Consider the following 14,992-nt stretch of genomic DNA (forward strand, 5'->3'; position numbering starts at 1 on the left):
TTTTTACTGATGAAGAGCAGGTAGTTTTTCTTTTCTTTCTTTCTTTTTTACAATTTTTTGTACTTAGTTAATTTTTTTTGCAAATTTTAATATTGTCTAAACTAAAAAAAATCATAAAATCTACTATTAAAAAACTTTGGGGGCCTCAAAACTCTGAGGGCCTAAATCAAAGCTTTAGTAGCCCTCCCCCTGCCCAGCCACTCCACCCATGACATTCTCAACCAAATTTTATTCAGTCTCAATTAAGATAAGACAACAATGACAAGACATTAAAGACAATGAATGTATAATTCAATTATTGTGAATGAAGTTGGTTTGAACAGTGAGTTCATGCAATGGTCTCAACAGAACTAGCAGCCTAAAATCAAAATATATTAAAAGACCCTTAAGTTTCTTTCATATAATTCATATAAGAATGAGAGGGGGAAAAAAACCTACATGGCTTTGATGCATGAGTTATGCTCATGTCATGGTATTAAATTCCCCCTTTGCATAAATATGATAAGGTATTAAGTTAACATGGTAAAAGAGTTAGTCCATATTCATCGAATTTTGAACTCTACGATACACTTCAGAAATTTCTTAGTTAAAAAGATAAGACACAAAAAAAATTACTTTTTGATATATAGATCAATCAAATCTGACAACAAGGGATATCTAAATTAAAGAATCTAAGTTAAAATTAAAAAGTAAAACCACGAGAAACATGAAAAAAGATTACACATAAAGGAAGAAAAAAAATGGATTTATTTTTTTGGTAACTGTCAAATTTCATTAATTACCAAAGTAGTATTTACAAAGCAACAGATCAACTCAATCTGTTAAGTCTACTAGAGAACATCCCGACAACAAACTCCAAAATAAACTAGAACTGCTAGGATACTAACAAAACAAAACAAAACCAGTTCTAGTCTAAATATAGAACACAAGGAGAGGTGGTCAAGCCTTAAAATCTGCAGCTAAGCAATCTAGTCTTTAGTGAAGCCGAGGCTCTAGTATTGCAAATACAGGCTATCTCCTTAACTATGGGCTCCCAATGAGTGGCCTTCTTCTCAAAAAGTCTAGTGTTTCTTTCTCTCCATATTGCCCAAATGAACTCCGTGTACACCATCTTGATGATATTGGCCTGTTTTGTTTTCCCTCTACTTGCTTTTAATACAGTCTCGTATTGTTGTGACCAGCTGAGCGTAGCAGGCCAGTGAAGCTGCAACTAGAGAAGCAATCTAGTCCATAGTTCTTTAGCATAGGCGCAGTCAAAGAATAAATGATCTCTCGTTTCATTTCTAGTAAGCAATTAACACATTTTGGTTCCACTTGAATACCCCACTTGATAAGTCTGTCACATGTGGATAGCCTGTTCTGTATTTGAAGCCATAGCAAAAAAATGGCCTTTGGTCTAGCAACATTATGAAATAACAGGTTCCTCCAAGATACTCTAGGTAATGCTCTAAGCATACCAAGATATATATGTTTAATGGCACTTCTAGTACCTATCCTGCTTGTCTGCATATGCACAAGTCCACTCCTTGCGCCTATAATTTTCTTGACCATCCAACTTGCCTGTTAAGGGATTGGAATAAGGTCAAGTGATCTCCCTTTTATATAATATGTACGGATCCACTTGATCCATAGTGTGTCTTGTTTGGTAGCCAAGTCCCAACATGCTTTAGTGATTGCTGCTTTATTCCAAGTCTTCAAATATGTCAGGTTCATTCCCCCAACTGATTTAGGTAAACAGACCCTATCCCAAGATACCAATGCTCTCTTTGTAATAGTGTTGATCCTTGACCATATGAAACTTCTGCAATAGGCATTAATTGCTTTCATTACTTTAGCTAGAAGAATGAAAAGTTGGGCCCAGTATGACTGAACACCAAAGATAACAGTTTTAACCAATTGAACTATGCTTTCATAGGACAATTTTTTTGCTGTCCATGATGATATCTTTGCCACCACTTTTTCAATCAAAGGCTGCCACTGAGACAGGTTGAGTTTTTTTGAGGTCAATGGCACACCTAAGTATTTGAAGGGTAATTCACCTGTAGCGTAACCTAAGAATTGAGTTATTCTCGTACTTTCTGTAGGATCAACCCCTCCCATATAAATAGCACTCTTAGCTAGATTGGCTTGGAGAGCCGAGGCTTTAGAAAATCTGGTAAATTTCTCATGAAGTTTAGTGACTGCTGTGTAGTCTCCTTTCACAAATAGCAATAAATCATCTGCAAAACAGAGGTGTGTGATACCTAGTTTTGCACATCTGGGGTGAAATTTAAAAGCCTTGTCCTCCTTCAATTCATTAAGACTTCTACTAAGGTACTCCATTGCTATGGCAAATAGGATCCCCTTGCCTCAAACCTTTTGCAGCAGGAAAAGGTTTGGTGGGTTCTCCATTAACCACTATGGAATAATTGACTGTAGTAACACATCCAAAGATCCATTGAACAAATCTTCCAAGGAATCCCAATTCTTCCATTACTTGCTTCAAATAAATCCAGTCTAATGAGTCATAAGCCTTTTGAATATCCACTTTTATCATACATCTAGGAGATATATGTTTCCTAGTGTATGATTTAACCAATTCATGAGCCAAAATCACACTATCTAAAAAAAAAAAAAAAAATTTAATGAGAGGATAATTATATTGTTTAATTTAATGAAAGAAAAAATTTATCAATATTAACTCACTCAATCTACCTCTAATAGTTTTCTTTTAAATTTGAAATCCATTTTTAATGTAATAATTATATATATATATATATATATATATATATATACACACCCTAACTTTGCTTTTAAAAATCACAACCGCACCCCCCCCCCCATATATATATACACACCCTAACTTTGCTTTTAAAAATCACAACCGCACCCCCCCCCCCCCCCCCCACACAACTTTGAACAATAGATTCTTCTCCCACTATCCTAACTGGGTTTTTAAATGCCTATTTTACCCTTACATTATCCACTCATATTTTTTTTTTACTTCTTTAAAATCATGATATTTTTATTTTCCTTAATCTATTTAAAGAATTTCCTATAGAAAAAATAAACATTATTTCCGAGCCGGAAAAAAAAAGAGAAATACTAATTGAGTATAAGTTAATTTCGTTTTATAATGAAATAATGAGAAGAGTTAAAAAAAAATATTTGTTAATAATAATCAAAACTCTAATATCTATTTATACATGTGAAAATAATAGGTAATAATAACTTTATAAATATATTACAATGCATGTAATACAAAAATAATTAATAAAATAGAGGTATATTTTATAACAAAATTCTTAGAAGAATATCTATTTATGTCGTAAACGAATCTTAAATTATAATTTAAAAATATTTCATTAATGACAACTAAAACTCATTTATTTATAAAGACAATAGTGTATAAGAGAGAATGAAACTTAAATATACGCATACACATGCATGTACATGCAAATATACATACTTAATGTATTTAATATTACAATATCAATCGTAAAAAATAATGTTACATTTTGTGATAAATTCATAAAAAAATTATTCTAAATATATAATATTAATGAATTTAAATAAAAATTTATAAATAGATACGTTAAAAAAATTATTATATATAATATAAAAAAGTTTACATAGATGAAGGAATGAAAATATCAAGGATAAAATAGACATCACATATGATAAAGAGGGAAGAATGTCTATTTTTCATACTTTAGGAGGGAGTTTGATTTTTAAAGTAAAATTGGCGGTGAAAATAATTTTTAGACACTCACTCTGTTTCAATTGAAGTGTCTTATCTTCGTTTTTAGTCTGTTTCAAAAATAGTGTCTTTGTTTATATTTAGTAATTTTTTAATTTGAAAATTATACATGACAAATTTAAATCCACAAAATTTAAAAATAACTTTTTTTTTAAATATCATTCTCAGTCAAAATAAAATACTTAAAATTGGCACGGACGAACTAATATAACGTAGTACTTGATACTTTTTGGGCCTTAAATAGTTGGGGCCTTGCCTTGCCTTACCCTAGACCTAGAGCCCCTGGCGCAATAAAGACCTTTTGTGTACCATTCAAAACCCTTCCTTGTCGAGCCTACACTTTTTCTTCCTCTCTCTTCTTCTTATCATCCTTAATTTTAGAGAGAGAAAGCAAAAAAGGCTTACTTTTCCACCATGTTGGTTTATCAAGATCTTATTACCGGTAATTTTCATCCTAATATTGTGTTGTTTCTGATTTCGTTAATTTGTTATGCTCTTTTTTTGCTGGTTCTTGTTATCGGCCAATCTCTTGGTTATGTTGTGCTAAAAATTTTGGTAGAGGATTGTAATTTCGAAGTCAATAGTGTTTGATGATTGGCTTGTATCTGTTGTTGATGCGTCAGGTTTTCTTTTACGCTAATGGATAACTTGTTATTAATTTATGTTCCCTTGATGTCAATAAGATCTGGCTGATTTGAATGGTTTTAATTGCTATGTGGTCTGCCTAAGGTCCTAAGCTATTAAGGGATACTGCCTCTTTCTTTCTTTCTTTTTTTTTTTTGTTTGTTGGGGAACGAAGGAACTAGATCTAATCTGGATCTACCATCTTGGAGGATTTATCCCCAAAGTTTGATTTCTTTTATGTGAGTTTTAGAGCCATATATGATTGATTTGGATCCATAGAGTCTTGATCTTGATTGCTTCTAGTTTGACTAGACTTATAGTATATATCTGTCCAGTGCAAATTTTAGGCAAAATTATGCAACAAAAATAAAAAGATGTGCTTTGCAAACCCCAAAGATATGGATTTCCAAGATCAATTGTACATCTTGAAGTTTATCTCGGTTGCAGTAATCATAAAGGAAAATAGAGTACACAGGTTTTTGTTTTGGTATAAGCTTTTTTCTTCAAGTATTTGTAGTTTTGTGCACATGCTTGATATGCAAAAGTTCACTATTTTCAGGTTGTGGCTTTGGACAAACTGTTGAGTTTTCACTTTGCTTTTGTGCTCTCAATGGGGTTTTTTGTATATAACAGAGTGAACTATTATGTCGGCTGAACCCTATAAAGCTAACTATTATACTCAGTATCATTGGAATTTTAGCACAAAATAAGGCATGTGGAGGAATGAGATGTTTAGCTGGAATTGTAATAAAACAAAAATATAGCTACCTATATGTGGACTGGTGAATATCTTTCACCTGCTTTTTAAATATTGAAAAATATCGTTACATTTTTATGGTGCTGAACCAACTGTAGCTTCCTATTTGTCTCCGCAATTTGAACTTTTGAGCATGTATGTTTTTTCCAGTTATACATACTTTAAAAGGACATTCACCTTGTAGGAATTTTTATTTTCGTTTGTGTCCCGTCCCCTTCATAGTAGTTTGGCTGTTCTTGAAATTTAAAACACTTTAAAAAAAATATTGCAGGTGATGAGCTTCTCTCTGACTCATTTCCCTACAAAGAGCTTGAGAATGGATGTCTTTGGGAGGTTCAGGGCAAGGTAGGGTCTCCAGTTAATTATTGCCCCAAATATTTCCATATGTTAGCAAGCTTTATTTTTTGTGGACCATCTAATCCAAGTAAAAAAGGAATAATGTGGTGTGTCTGTTACATTACAGTGGGTTGTTCAAGGAGCTGTTGATGTTGACATCGGGGCAAATCCTTCTGCTGAGGGTGCAGATGCAGATGAAGGTGTGGATGATCAAGCTGTCAAGGTTGTCGATATTGTTGACACTTTTAGACTGCAGGTTTGTATACCTTTTTAAGGAACTTTCAGCATTTTTAATATTCCTCTTAATTATATGTGAATAAGAAGTGTTTTTTGCTATTTGCAGGAGCAACCTTCTTTTGACAAGAAGCAATTTGTTACATACATGAAGAGATATATCAAGAGCCTGACACCCAAGCTAGAAGGAGAAGCACAAGAAACATTCAAAAAGAACATTGAATCAGCAACTAAGTTCCTCATGTCAAAGCTCAAGGACCTTCAATTGTATGTCTATTTTCACTCTTTATCAGTTTATCACATCGTCTAAGCTAATTCTTACTGAAGTGGAATGTTTTTAAATTTCACTTTCACATCTTGAACCACTAGAACTTTATACTAAGTGTTTGTGCTGGCAGCTTTGTTGGTGAGAGTATGCATGATGACAGTTCCCTGGTGTTTGCTTACTACAAGGATGGTGCTACTGATCCTACCTTTTTGTACGTTGCACCTGGCTTGAAGGAGGTTAAGTGCTAGATGTCCAGTGGAGTGCTTCAGCTAGAAGTTTTGTATTGGAGATTTATGTTTCATGTAGTTTTAATTTCTCGTCCTTTTTGTTTTCTCTGTCAGTTTCTTCTGAACCTTGGGTATTTGTTGTGACGTATACTTGTTATAACTTAATGACCTAGAATAGCCTTTGAGCTATATTGGCAATTAAGATTTGTTATATTGGAATTTATCTTTAGCTTTGGATAAGAGTTGGGTGTAAGATCCTTTATTCGATCTTCCAAGTGCGCGTGATTGGTGATGACTTGGTTGCAACTCCAACCTTGTAGGTTACCAGCAGCAGTTCTTGAGCATTTGTTGTTTGTAGTACTCTTGATATTGCATCTGTTGAATGTCTATGGGATAAGGTTTCAATTTGTGAGCCTCATCGGTGTGCATGAAAATATTGGAAGGAGTCCTTGCTGGAACTCGAGACCAATAAGCTAGGGTTTGCTTGATAGCCAGCAGTACATTTGCAGAAGTGTAAATGAGAGGAAGTTAACCTCTTATAGCACCATCTAATATTGGGAATATTTAGCATGGTCACTAGTATTACAGGGTCAAAATCTCTAGATCCGGGACATGTACTTTTCTAAGAGGCTGATTTATTATCTCCCCTTTTTCGTGGTCAGACCGCTCAGTTCTATTGACCGCTATTAATTCTCCATCGCGCACAAAATAGAAACTCCTAGCCAGCAAGCAAAAGAAAGCAAGTCAAGGTGAGAAAGCTCCCAGAATAGATCCAATATTTATTCCGATTGGAGCTTCTCCTCTTCTACTTGAAAGATTCCATGCAAAATTTCTTGAAATCTTATAAAAGAATTTATGATTACACACAAAGCTTAATTTGCCGATCTCTAAGTTACTCTCCGTCTCTCTTTGCCAAATAGGTGAAGTAAACTTCTATTGATAGGCGTTGGATGTCTTTGACCCTATGTTATATTATCAGTAAAATAGGTTGTTTGGGTTTCGTGACTGGATCATTTCAAATAAAATCTTAAAAACTAAAATACAAAGATTTAAATAATCAACTACTACTAATATAATGTCAACTTTAATAACGTGGCTTGACAAGAGTGAAAGAAGTTTTACTAATTTAGGCGCACAAAATTCTGAACGATAAGGGTTATAACGGTCTATATTATTAATGTTGTTGTTGTTATAGTACTATACTATTACCGTACCAAATTAATTCGGTATGATTCGGTATTTAAGGTTCAGTTTCGGTATTTTACGGTACGGTAAATCGGTATCATAGTTTATCCGATTTCGACTTACATATACTCATATCGTGGAGAATTATGACTTCCGCTACTTGAGAAACGTCTCAATTATTATGTACTAAATACCTTATACATGTAAAAATATTCAAAAGAAAGTACAAACAATCCCCTTCGTAAATCAATTACACAAAAAAGACATTTAAATCAAGCTAGAGTAATCAAAGTTCCAACGTTTAAACAATTAGTTTTCTAATAATACTAGTTTATATATTTGTTAGTATTAGAATACTAAGATATATTAATTGTATGTGTAATTATATACTTCGGTATGGTATTCGGTATTTCCTTTATGAAAACCGAATATCAAATTTTTAAAAAATGCATATCAAATACCGTACCAAATACCATAATACCCAAACCGCAGTATAAAAAATTTCAATTTTAGTATGGTAATCGGTATCTACCGTACCATGCCCACCCCTAATTGTACTCATATGTGAAAAACCCAGCAAAACTCCCTGTTTCATTTTATTCCTTGACAATCTTTTTGAAATATGTGGGGATTGTTAAAAAGATATTTTATTTATCTCAAAAAGATAATATACTACTATTAAATATGATTTAATATGGTACTAACGTTTTTTTTTTTTTTTTTTTTATGTAAGTCAGAAGTAGCTGGTTGTAGTAATCATGTATATCAGTGGGAATCCGAATGATTTCTTTCATCACCCTTTGGTACTAACGTTAACATTTGAAACTAAAGGATTGATACTATTTTTATTAGCCTTAATGATTTTCTTAATGGGGAAAGTGGCAGTTGCCAAAACGTTTTTGACCATTTCTATTTGGTCTTTAAATAGCCATAGATGGTTGTTATTACAATTTACTATAGGAACGTTGATGTTAAGCATTTGTTCACTAATTTTCCTACATATATAGATACTCCTTTGTGTACTTTAATTGTGGAGAAAAAAGCCATATCAAGAGACATACATATTTCTTTTAATATTATAGTGTGTTGGGTTTTCTGTTTTGTTGATCTTTGTTAGATTCTGATTCCTAATTTTATACTAGAAGAGCTTGTTGAATTCTGGGATACATTCATACCGGGGGAGATATTCTTAAGGACAATGTCTTAATTGACATGCCTCAAGCTATGTGAATTCGTTAAAGTATTCGTGATCGAATATTTTCGGTAAGATTTTCAATAGGTACCGAACACCGAACGTGAATTAAAAAAAAAAAAAAGTACGGACGGCTCACAAGTCACAACCCGACTCAAATTGGGTTTAGACAAATATGGTGAATTCTGGATTAGGTCGGTTGATTTTGGTGAATTCCCAATCCCCACTGAGTTACAGCAATCCCCAGTTTCAGCTATAAATACTGGGGCACCACGCGCTTTTTTCTTCCTCTCTCTTCTTCTTATCATCCTCAATTTTAGAGAGAGAAAGCAAAAAAGGCTACTCTTCCATCATGTTGGTTTATCAAGATCTTATCACCGGTACTTTTTCTCGTTCTCATCCTAATAATATTTTATCGTCTGTGGTTAATTTGTTATAAGGCCCGGTTTTACGTGTGTTCAGCCTCTCTCTTGGTTATGGTTTGTGTTAAATTTTTGGTGGAAAATTGTAATCTTGAATAGTGTTTTAGCAATCTGTGGTGACTCTATTGGCTTGTTGATGGGCCAGCTATTGTTCTATCATAATCGATTTTTGTATGAATTTCTGTTTCTTTGATGTCAGTAAGATCTGGTTGATTTGACTGCTGTTACCGACATAGGGTCTATCAGCTTATTAAGGTTCTTTCTTTTTAAATTAAACGGAAAGAAAAAGCTACTAGCTTTTGTTCTTAATTTGAATGATTCCTGATCTAATTAGGCCTTAAAAATTTACATGTTTATTTTGTTGGGGAATTAACCAACTGGATCTGATCTGGATTTTACTTTTCAACACTATCTTGGAGGATTTGATCCCCAAAGTTTTTTACCTTGCTTTTTTTTTTTTTTATATGATGTGGTCCTGAATTTGAGAGCCATATAGGAGTGTTTTTGATCCGATGTTGGTTGCATCTAGCCGATTTAATTTAGGAAATCCTAGTTCTATGTATCTGTTTATAATACAATTTTATGTAACACCCATAAAAAGATGTGTTTTTGCGCAAGCCCATAGATCTGCAAATTCTTTTTGTGAAATTGGTGGATTCTAGTAATCAAGATCAATTAAACATGTTAAAGTTTATCTGGGCTATGGTTATCATAAAGAAAAAAGAGAGTAGTACACAGGCTTTTTTTGGTTAGCTCTATTCATTCACCTGTTTGTTAGGCGCACCTCGGAGTTGATCTAGTTGCTTGGCATGCACCAGTTCACTATTTTTAGAGTGTTTTAACAGTGGTTTTGGAAAAAGTATCGAGTTTTACCTTGCTTTTCTGCATCAATGTGGGTTTCTTGTATCAACTGAACAATTCTGTCTAGATAAGCTACAATTGAGGCTGGTTCCTAAATAAAAAATAAAAAATGTGGTCTACCTAGCTGTGAACTTGTGGCTGTCTTTTACATATTTTTAAAAAATAATGGAGAATATGCCGATGCTACTGCAGCTTCCTATTTGTCTCCGCAATTTGGATTCTCTAATCGTGTTTGCTTTTTGCTGTTATACGAACTTTAAAAGGACATTCTGTTTGTGCGAATATTTTGTTGTTTCATTTTTTGGCCCCTTCATGATATGCTGCTGTTATTGAAACCTGGAGTCTGAAAAAATTATTGCAGGTGACGAGCTTCTCTCGGACTCATTTCCCTACAAAGAGCTTGAGAATGGATGTCTTTGGGAGGTTCAAGGCAAGGTAGGGTCTCCAGTTAATTATTGCCCCAAATATTTCCATATGGTAGCAACCATATTTTTGTGGACCATCTATTCTAAGTAAAGAAGAATAATTTGGTGTGTCTGTTACATTACAGTGGGTTGTTCAAGGTGCTGTTGATGTAGACATTGGGGCAAATCCTTCTGCTGAGGGTGCAGATGCAGATGAAGGTGTGGATGATCAAGCTGTCAAAGTTGTCGATATTGTTGACACTTTTAGACTTCAGGTTTGTATACATTGTTATGGAAGCTTCAGTTGACATTAATAACCTCTTAATTATATGTGAATTAGAAGTGATTTGCCTATTTGCAGGAGCAACCTTCTTTTGACAAGAAGCAGTTTGTTACATACATGAAGAGATACATCAAGAACCTGACACCCAAGCTAGAAGGAGAAGCACAAGAGACATTTAAGAAGAACATTGAAGCAGCAACTAAGTTCCTCATGTCAAAGCTCAAGGACCTTCAATTGTATGTCTATTTTCACTCTCTATCGGTTTATGGCATTGTCTAAGCTATTTCTTACCAAAGTTGAATGCTTTTGGTTTTCGCTCACATACTTCGCACCTTGAACTACTAGAACCTTATACTAAGTGTTTGTGCTGACAGCTTTGTTGGTGAGAGCATGCATGATGACAGTTCCCTGGTGTTCGCTTACTACAAAGATGGTGCAACTGATCCTACCTTTTTGTACATTGCACCTGGCTTGAAGGAGGTCAAGTGCTAGATGTCTGGTGGAGTGCTTCAGAGCTAGAAGTTTTAAATTGGAGATGTTTCATCTAGTTTTAATTTCTGGTCCTTTTTTGCTTATTTATGTCAGTTTGTTCTGAACTTTGGGTACTTGTCGTAAGCAGTACTTGTACTGTTTTCTTCGTTTTATAATCTTATTATTATGTGGGACAGCAAATGACCCTTGTTGAGTTGAAAGTTCCCTTTGATTATCAATATCAATTTTGCCTATTAAATCGTTATCTATGTGTTGGAAGATCTTTTAGGCCAGCTATCCTAGTTATGAACGAAGGGAAAGAGTTCCTCTTTGGCTAGTGGTAGTCGAATGCGAATCTAAGGAGCAAATTTGTGTGATGGAGGATTTTGTGTAGAGATATGGTTTTGGTGATGATTTTTTTTTAATCCATATACTATATACTACAGTACCTCAATGAATATCTGTGTACTTTTATGTGTTATTTCACTTTAACTAATAGTATAACTTATCGTGATATATAGTTATTTAAATTTATGTATTATCTAATCATGGATAAATTAACGAAGTTTGGTTATAAAGGCACGGGTAAAGTCACCCGCAAGGGTGGCTCAATTGGGAGTCCGGAACCTAAATGACCCAATAAAAATCCAATTGAACTAAAATACCTCAAGAAAAAAAAAATACCAAAGTACTTTTATCGCACGCTTTTTCTGCGTTATATAAAACTGAGTCTCACGTTAAAATTCTGTTACCGGTTTTTCTTAGGAAAAAAAAAAAGAAGAGGAAATTGCGGAAATTGCATAACGCATAATTTTATGGCGCTGTGCAACCTACCCAATTTGCCAAAGTTAGGCCGTACTTAGTTACTTACCATTAATCCAAATGTATCCACTTCATAACTATGCCAAAGTTTCCATTTTCTAAAATATTTATAAGATAAATTTATCTTCTACTAAAAACAATGAGTCTACGATCTATATACCGACAAAAGTAAATAATTTTTATTATAATTGAGGATTAATTACGTTAAATATTAATGTAATAAGAATTAATTTGAGATACACACCTTGTATTCTAAAATCGAACATTTACAACACTTATACTATGAAAATCCTATCTTCAATTTTAAAATACATGGTGTATCTCGAATTAATTCTTATTACATGAGTATTTAATGAAAAGATAACTAGAATTTTAACGATTTGGCAAAATATTTTTTTTAAAATCTAAATTATAGTGATGTATTCCCAATTTTTCAAAAAATAAAATAAAAATTACATTCTTAAGAAATCCTACGCTAATGAAATTTTATTGGAATAAGTAAATTAAAAATTATTTTAAAGCGAAGAATAAATAAAGAAACTAAAGATGAGGAGTTCTTATATAATAAAATATTATTTAAATAAAACTAAAATAATTTGCTTGTTTAATGTGCGAGAAAGCCAATAATAATAGTTGGCATATTTTATTAAGTAATTTGTGTTATTTATAATTTTAATTTATTTTTTAATTATTATATTTAGTATATTTAGTTACGACTATACCCCATAGAGAGTGTAAGTGCATGATTCTCATAATATAAGTGGTGTAAATGTTCGATTTGGAAGATAAATTAATCTTATAAATATTTTAGAAAATGGAAACTTTTGCATTATTATGAAATGGATACATTTGTATTAATGGTAAGTAACTAAGTATACATGAAACGACCTAACTTTTGCAGATTGGCGTGTTTGCATAGCGCAGTAAAATTATGCGTTATACAATTTAGTTTTTTTTTTTTCTAAAAGAAAAATCGGTAACGGATTTTAACGTGAGATGTTAAGTCACTTTTATATAACGCAGAAAAAAAGTGCGTTAAAGGTACTTTGATATCTTTTTTTTTCTTGGGGTATTTTGGTTCAATTGGGTTTTTATTGGGCCATTTAGGGTCCGGACTCCTCAATTGGTTGAGAATGAGGCTTTTATAATGAAAGTTTCAGGTTTGAAATCTCCTGTCTATAACAGTAGGGATTTGCGCACCCAAAAGATAGTGATTGATCGCTCTCATGTCATCAAAAAAAGGTAGAGATAAAATCTACTTGTATGTTACCCTCCTCAACCCCTCGTGGGATCATATTGGGTATATGTTACCCTCCTCAACCCCTTGTGGGATCATTCGGGGTATGTTCGTTTTTGTAAATTAATGAAGTTTGGTGTACATGCATCATTGTGTTATATATCGCGCCGTTCACGGAATATGCTGTGTCGATTCCTTTTCTATTCCCTATTTGTTTATTGGAGAGATGCAAGTACTCATTAATCATTGATTCTCTTCAAGGACCCCACTTTCACGAATTAGACTTTGGCTTCTTGAATTATTAAAATGGGAAAACTATATGGTTGCAGACTTGCAGTTGCGTGAATTTGCAGCGGAAAACTTGGTATATTTGCTATTGCTGTTAATCTTTTTCGCAGGTGATGTTATACTTTTGTACTCTATTTGTTTCGTCATCATCGGATCTATTTGACTCGAAAAAATATCCTCTTTTTACTTCTTCTTTTTTATCAGACAGCCCAGTATAATTTAATAAAAAATTGCTCTCCTACAAAACATAGTAAAAGATTTCAAATATAAAAATGTTAAAATGGTTCGTAAAATATCATTTTATGATAATTTGTGTTCTTTTTTAAGTTACTAATTTCACATTTTTTATGATCGATTACCTCTAGTTATCATTACGGTGGCATGATATCGTTAAAAAAAATTATACTGTATTAGTGTTATAAATTGAACTCTAGAACTAATAATCTCCAATAGGGGTTTTTAATATCCTAACCACAATTGTTGAGAAAAGGACCAAAATCATCCATAATGTTTGGGTTTGAATCAAAATCATACATATTCTTTCACATGGTGCACTAATAGTACATTATGTTTGCATAAGTGGTGCACTTTTAGTCACAATCCCAAATAAATTTAACGAAAAAGAACAAATATGCCCCTGAACTTTTAGAAAAGGTATAAAAATACCCTTTATTCATCTATTTTGCTAAAACTACCCCTCAATTCAACTTTTTGAGAATTTATTCCCCTTGACTAACGAACAACACTAATTTTTTTTTAAAAAAAATAAAATAAATTGCACATGACATTTTATTACTGAAAAATTGATTTATTCTTTTAAAAAGAAATCTGAAACCTTGGAATTTTTTTAAATTTGGAAAACTTTTTTTTAACGAGTAAAACCTTGACTAACGGACAACACTAATTTTTTTTCTTTTCAAAATGTGAAAAATTGGATTTTTATAAAAATCTGAAAAAAATATTTTTTTTATGGAAAAACTGTGTTTAAAAAAAAAAACAGAAAACTATCTTTTTTTAAATCTAGAAGTAAATTATGGAGTATTAGTTTTGCACATTTTACTTAAAAAAACAATCAGTTTTTCAGATTTAAAAATTGAATTTTCTAAAAAAAAAATGGGGTTTCCACCCGTTAAATTTTTTTTTCCAAACTTAAAAAAATTCCACATGTTTTAATGAAAATCCAATTCTGTTTTATATATATATATATATATATATATATATATATATATATATATATATATATATATATATATATATAAAAGGCTTACTACATTTGTTTTTTTAAAGAAATGGATGTTGAAAAATTATTTTTCCTTATTCTACAAATAACGATTTTTCAGATTTCTTTTTAAAAGAATAAATCAATTTTTCAGTAATAAAATGTCATGTGCAATTTAATTTATTTTTTTTAAAAAAAAAATTAGTGTTGTCCGTTAGTCAAGGGAAATAAATTCTCAAAGAGTTGAATTGAGGGATAGTTTTAGCAAAATAGATGAATGAAGGGTATTTTTATACCTTTTCTAAAAGTTCAGGGGCATTTTTGTTCTTTTCCGTTAAATTTATTTGGGATTGTGACTAAAAGTGCACCACTTATGCAAACATAATGTACTATTAGTGCACCATGTGAAAGAATATGTATGAT

At 32.3% G+C, this 14,992-nt stretch overlaps 3 protein-coding genes and 1 non-coding gene across 4 annotated transcripts; 2 read left to right on the top strand and 2 right to left on the bottom strand.

Moving 5' to 3' along the window:
• Positions 1-1,483: 1,483 nt before the first annotated feature.
• LOC132644539 (uncharacterized) lies at positions 1,484-2,322 on the bottom strand. Its single transcript, XM_060361126.1, has 2 exons — positions 1,662-2,322; positions 1,484-1,560 (listed from the first exon to the last, which is right to left on the bottom strand). The coding sequence occupies exons 1-2, from the start codon at positions 2,320-2,322 to the stop codon at positions 1,484-1,486; spliced, it is 738 nt and encodes a 245-aa protein (XP_060217109.1).
• Positions 2,323-4,018: 1,696 nt separating this feature from the next.
• LOC132645969 (translationally-controlled tumor protein homolog) lies at positions 4,019-6,425 on the top strand. The gene is made up of 5 exons (XM_060363266.1): positions 4,019-4,181; positions 5,392-5,465; positions 5,584-5,712; positions 5,800-5,957; positions 6,089-6,425. The coding sequence occupies exons 1-5, from the start codon at positions 4,154-4,156 to the stop codon at positions 6,204-6,206; spliced, it is 507 nt and encodes a 168-aa protein (XP_060219249.1). The 5' UTR covers positions 4,019-4,153; the 3' UTR covers positions 6,207-6,425.
• Positions 6,426-8,098: 1,673 nt separating this feature from the next.
• Positions 8,099-8,173, bottom strand: LOC132601014 (small nucleolar RNA R12). Its single transcript, XR_009567466.1, has one exon. It is a non-coding gene; the product is annotated as a small nucleolar RNA R12 (small nucleolar RNA).
• Positions 8,174-8,784: 611 nt separating this feature from the next.
• Positions 8,785-11,268, top strand: LOC132645970 (translationally-controlled tumor protein homolog). The gene is made up of 5 exons (XM_060363267.1): positions 8,785-8,942; positions 10,207-10,280; positions 10,396-10,524; positions 10,611-10,768; positions 10,907-11,268. Exons 1-5 carry the CDS (start codon positions 8,915-8,917, stop codon positions 11,022-11,024), a joined length of 507 nt encoding a protein of 168 aa, XP_060219250.1. The 5' UTR covers positions 8,785-8,914; the 3' UTR covers positions 11,025-11,268.
• The last annotated feature ends 3,724 nt before the right edge of the window (positions 11,269-14,992 follow it).

The sequence above is a fragment of the Lycium barbarum genome, chromosome 6 (assembly GCF_019175385.1).
Source record: "Lycium barbarum isolate Lr01 chromosome 6, ASM1917538v2, whole genome shotgun sequence".
In the NCBI taxonomy this organism is placed as follows: domain Eukaryota; kingdom Viridiplantae; phylum Streptophyta; class Magnoliopsida; order Solanales; family Solanaceae; genus Lycium; species Lycium barbarum.

Coding starts and splice junctions, on each gene's coding strand:
- LOC132644539 (XM_060361126.1), bottom strand. CDS start 2,322: ATGGAGTACCTTAGTAGAAGTCTTAATGAATTGAAGGAGGACAAGGCT. Junction 1,561..1,661: donor AGCAGCAATCACTAAAGCAT/GTTGGGACTTGG, acceptor ATCCCTTAACAG/GCAAGTTGGATGGTCAAGAA.
- LOC132645970 (XM_060363267.1), top strand. CDS start 8,915: ATGTTGGTTTATCAAGATCTTATCACCG. Junction 10,281..10,395: donor TTTGGGAGGTTCAAGGCAAG/GTAGGGTCTCCA, acceptor GTTACATTACAG/TGGGTTGTTCAAGGTGCTGT. Junction 10,525..10,610: donor TTGACACTTTTAGACTTCAG/GTTTGTATACAT, acceptor GCCTATTTGCAG/GAGCAACCTTCTTTTGACAA.
- LOC132645969 (XM_060363266.1), top strand. CDS start 4,154: ATGTTGGTTTATCAAGATCTTATTACCG. Junction 5,466..5,583: donor TTTGGGAGGTTCAGGGCAAG/GTAGGGTCTCCA, acceptor GTTACATTACAG/TGGGTTGTTCAAGGAGCTGT. Junction 5,713..5,799: donor TTGACACTTTTAGACTGCAG/GTTTGTATACCT, acceptor TGCTATTTGCAG/GAGCAACCTTCTTTTGACAA.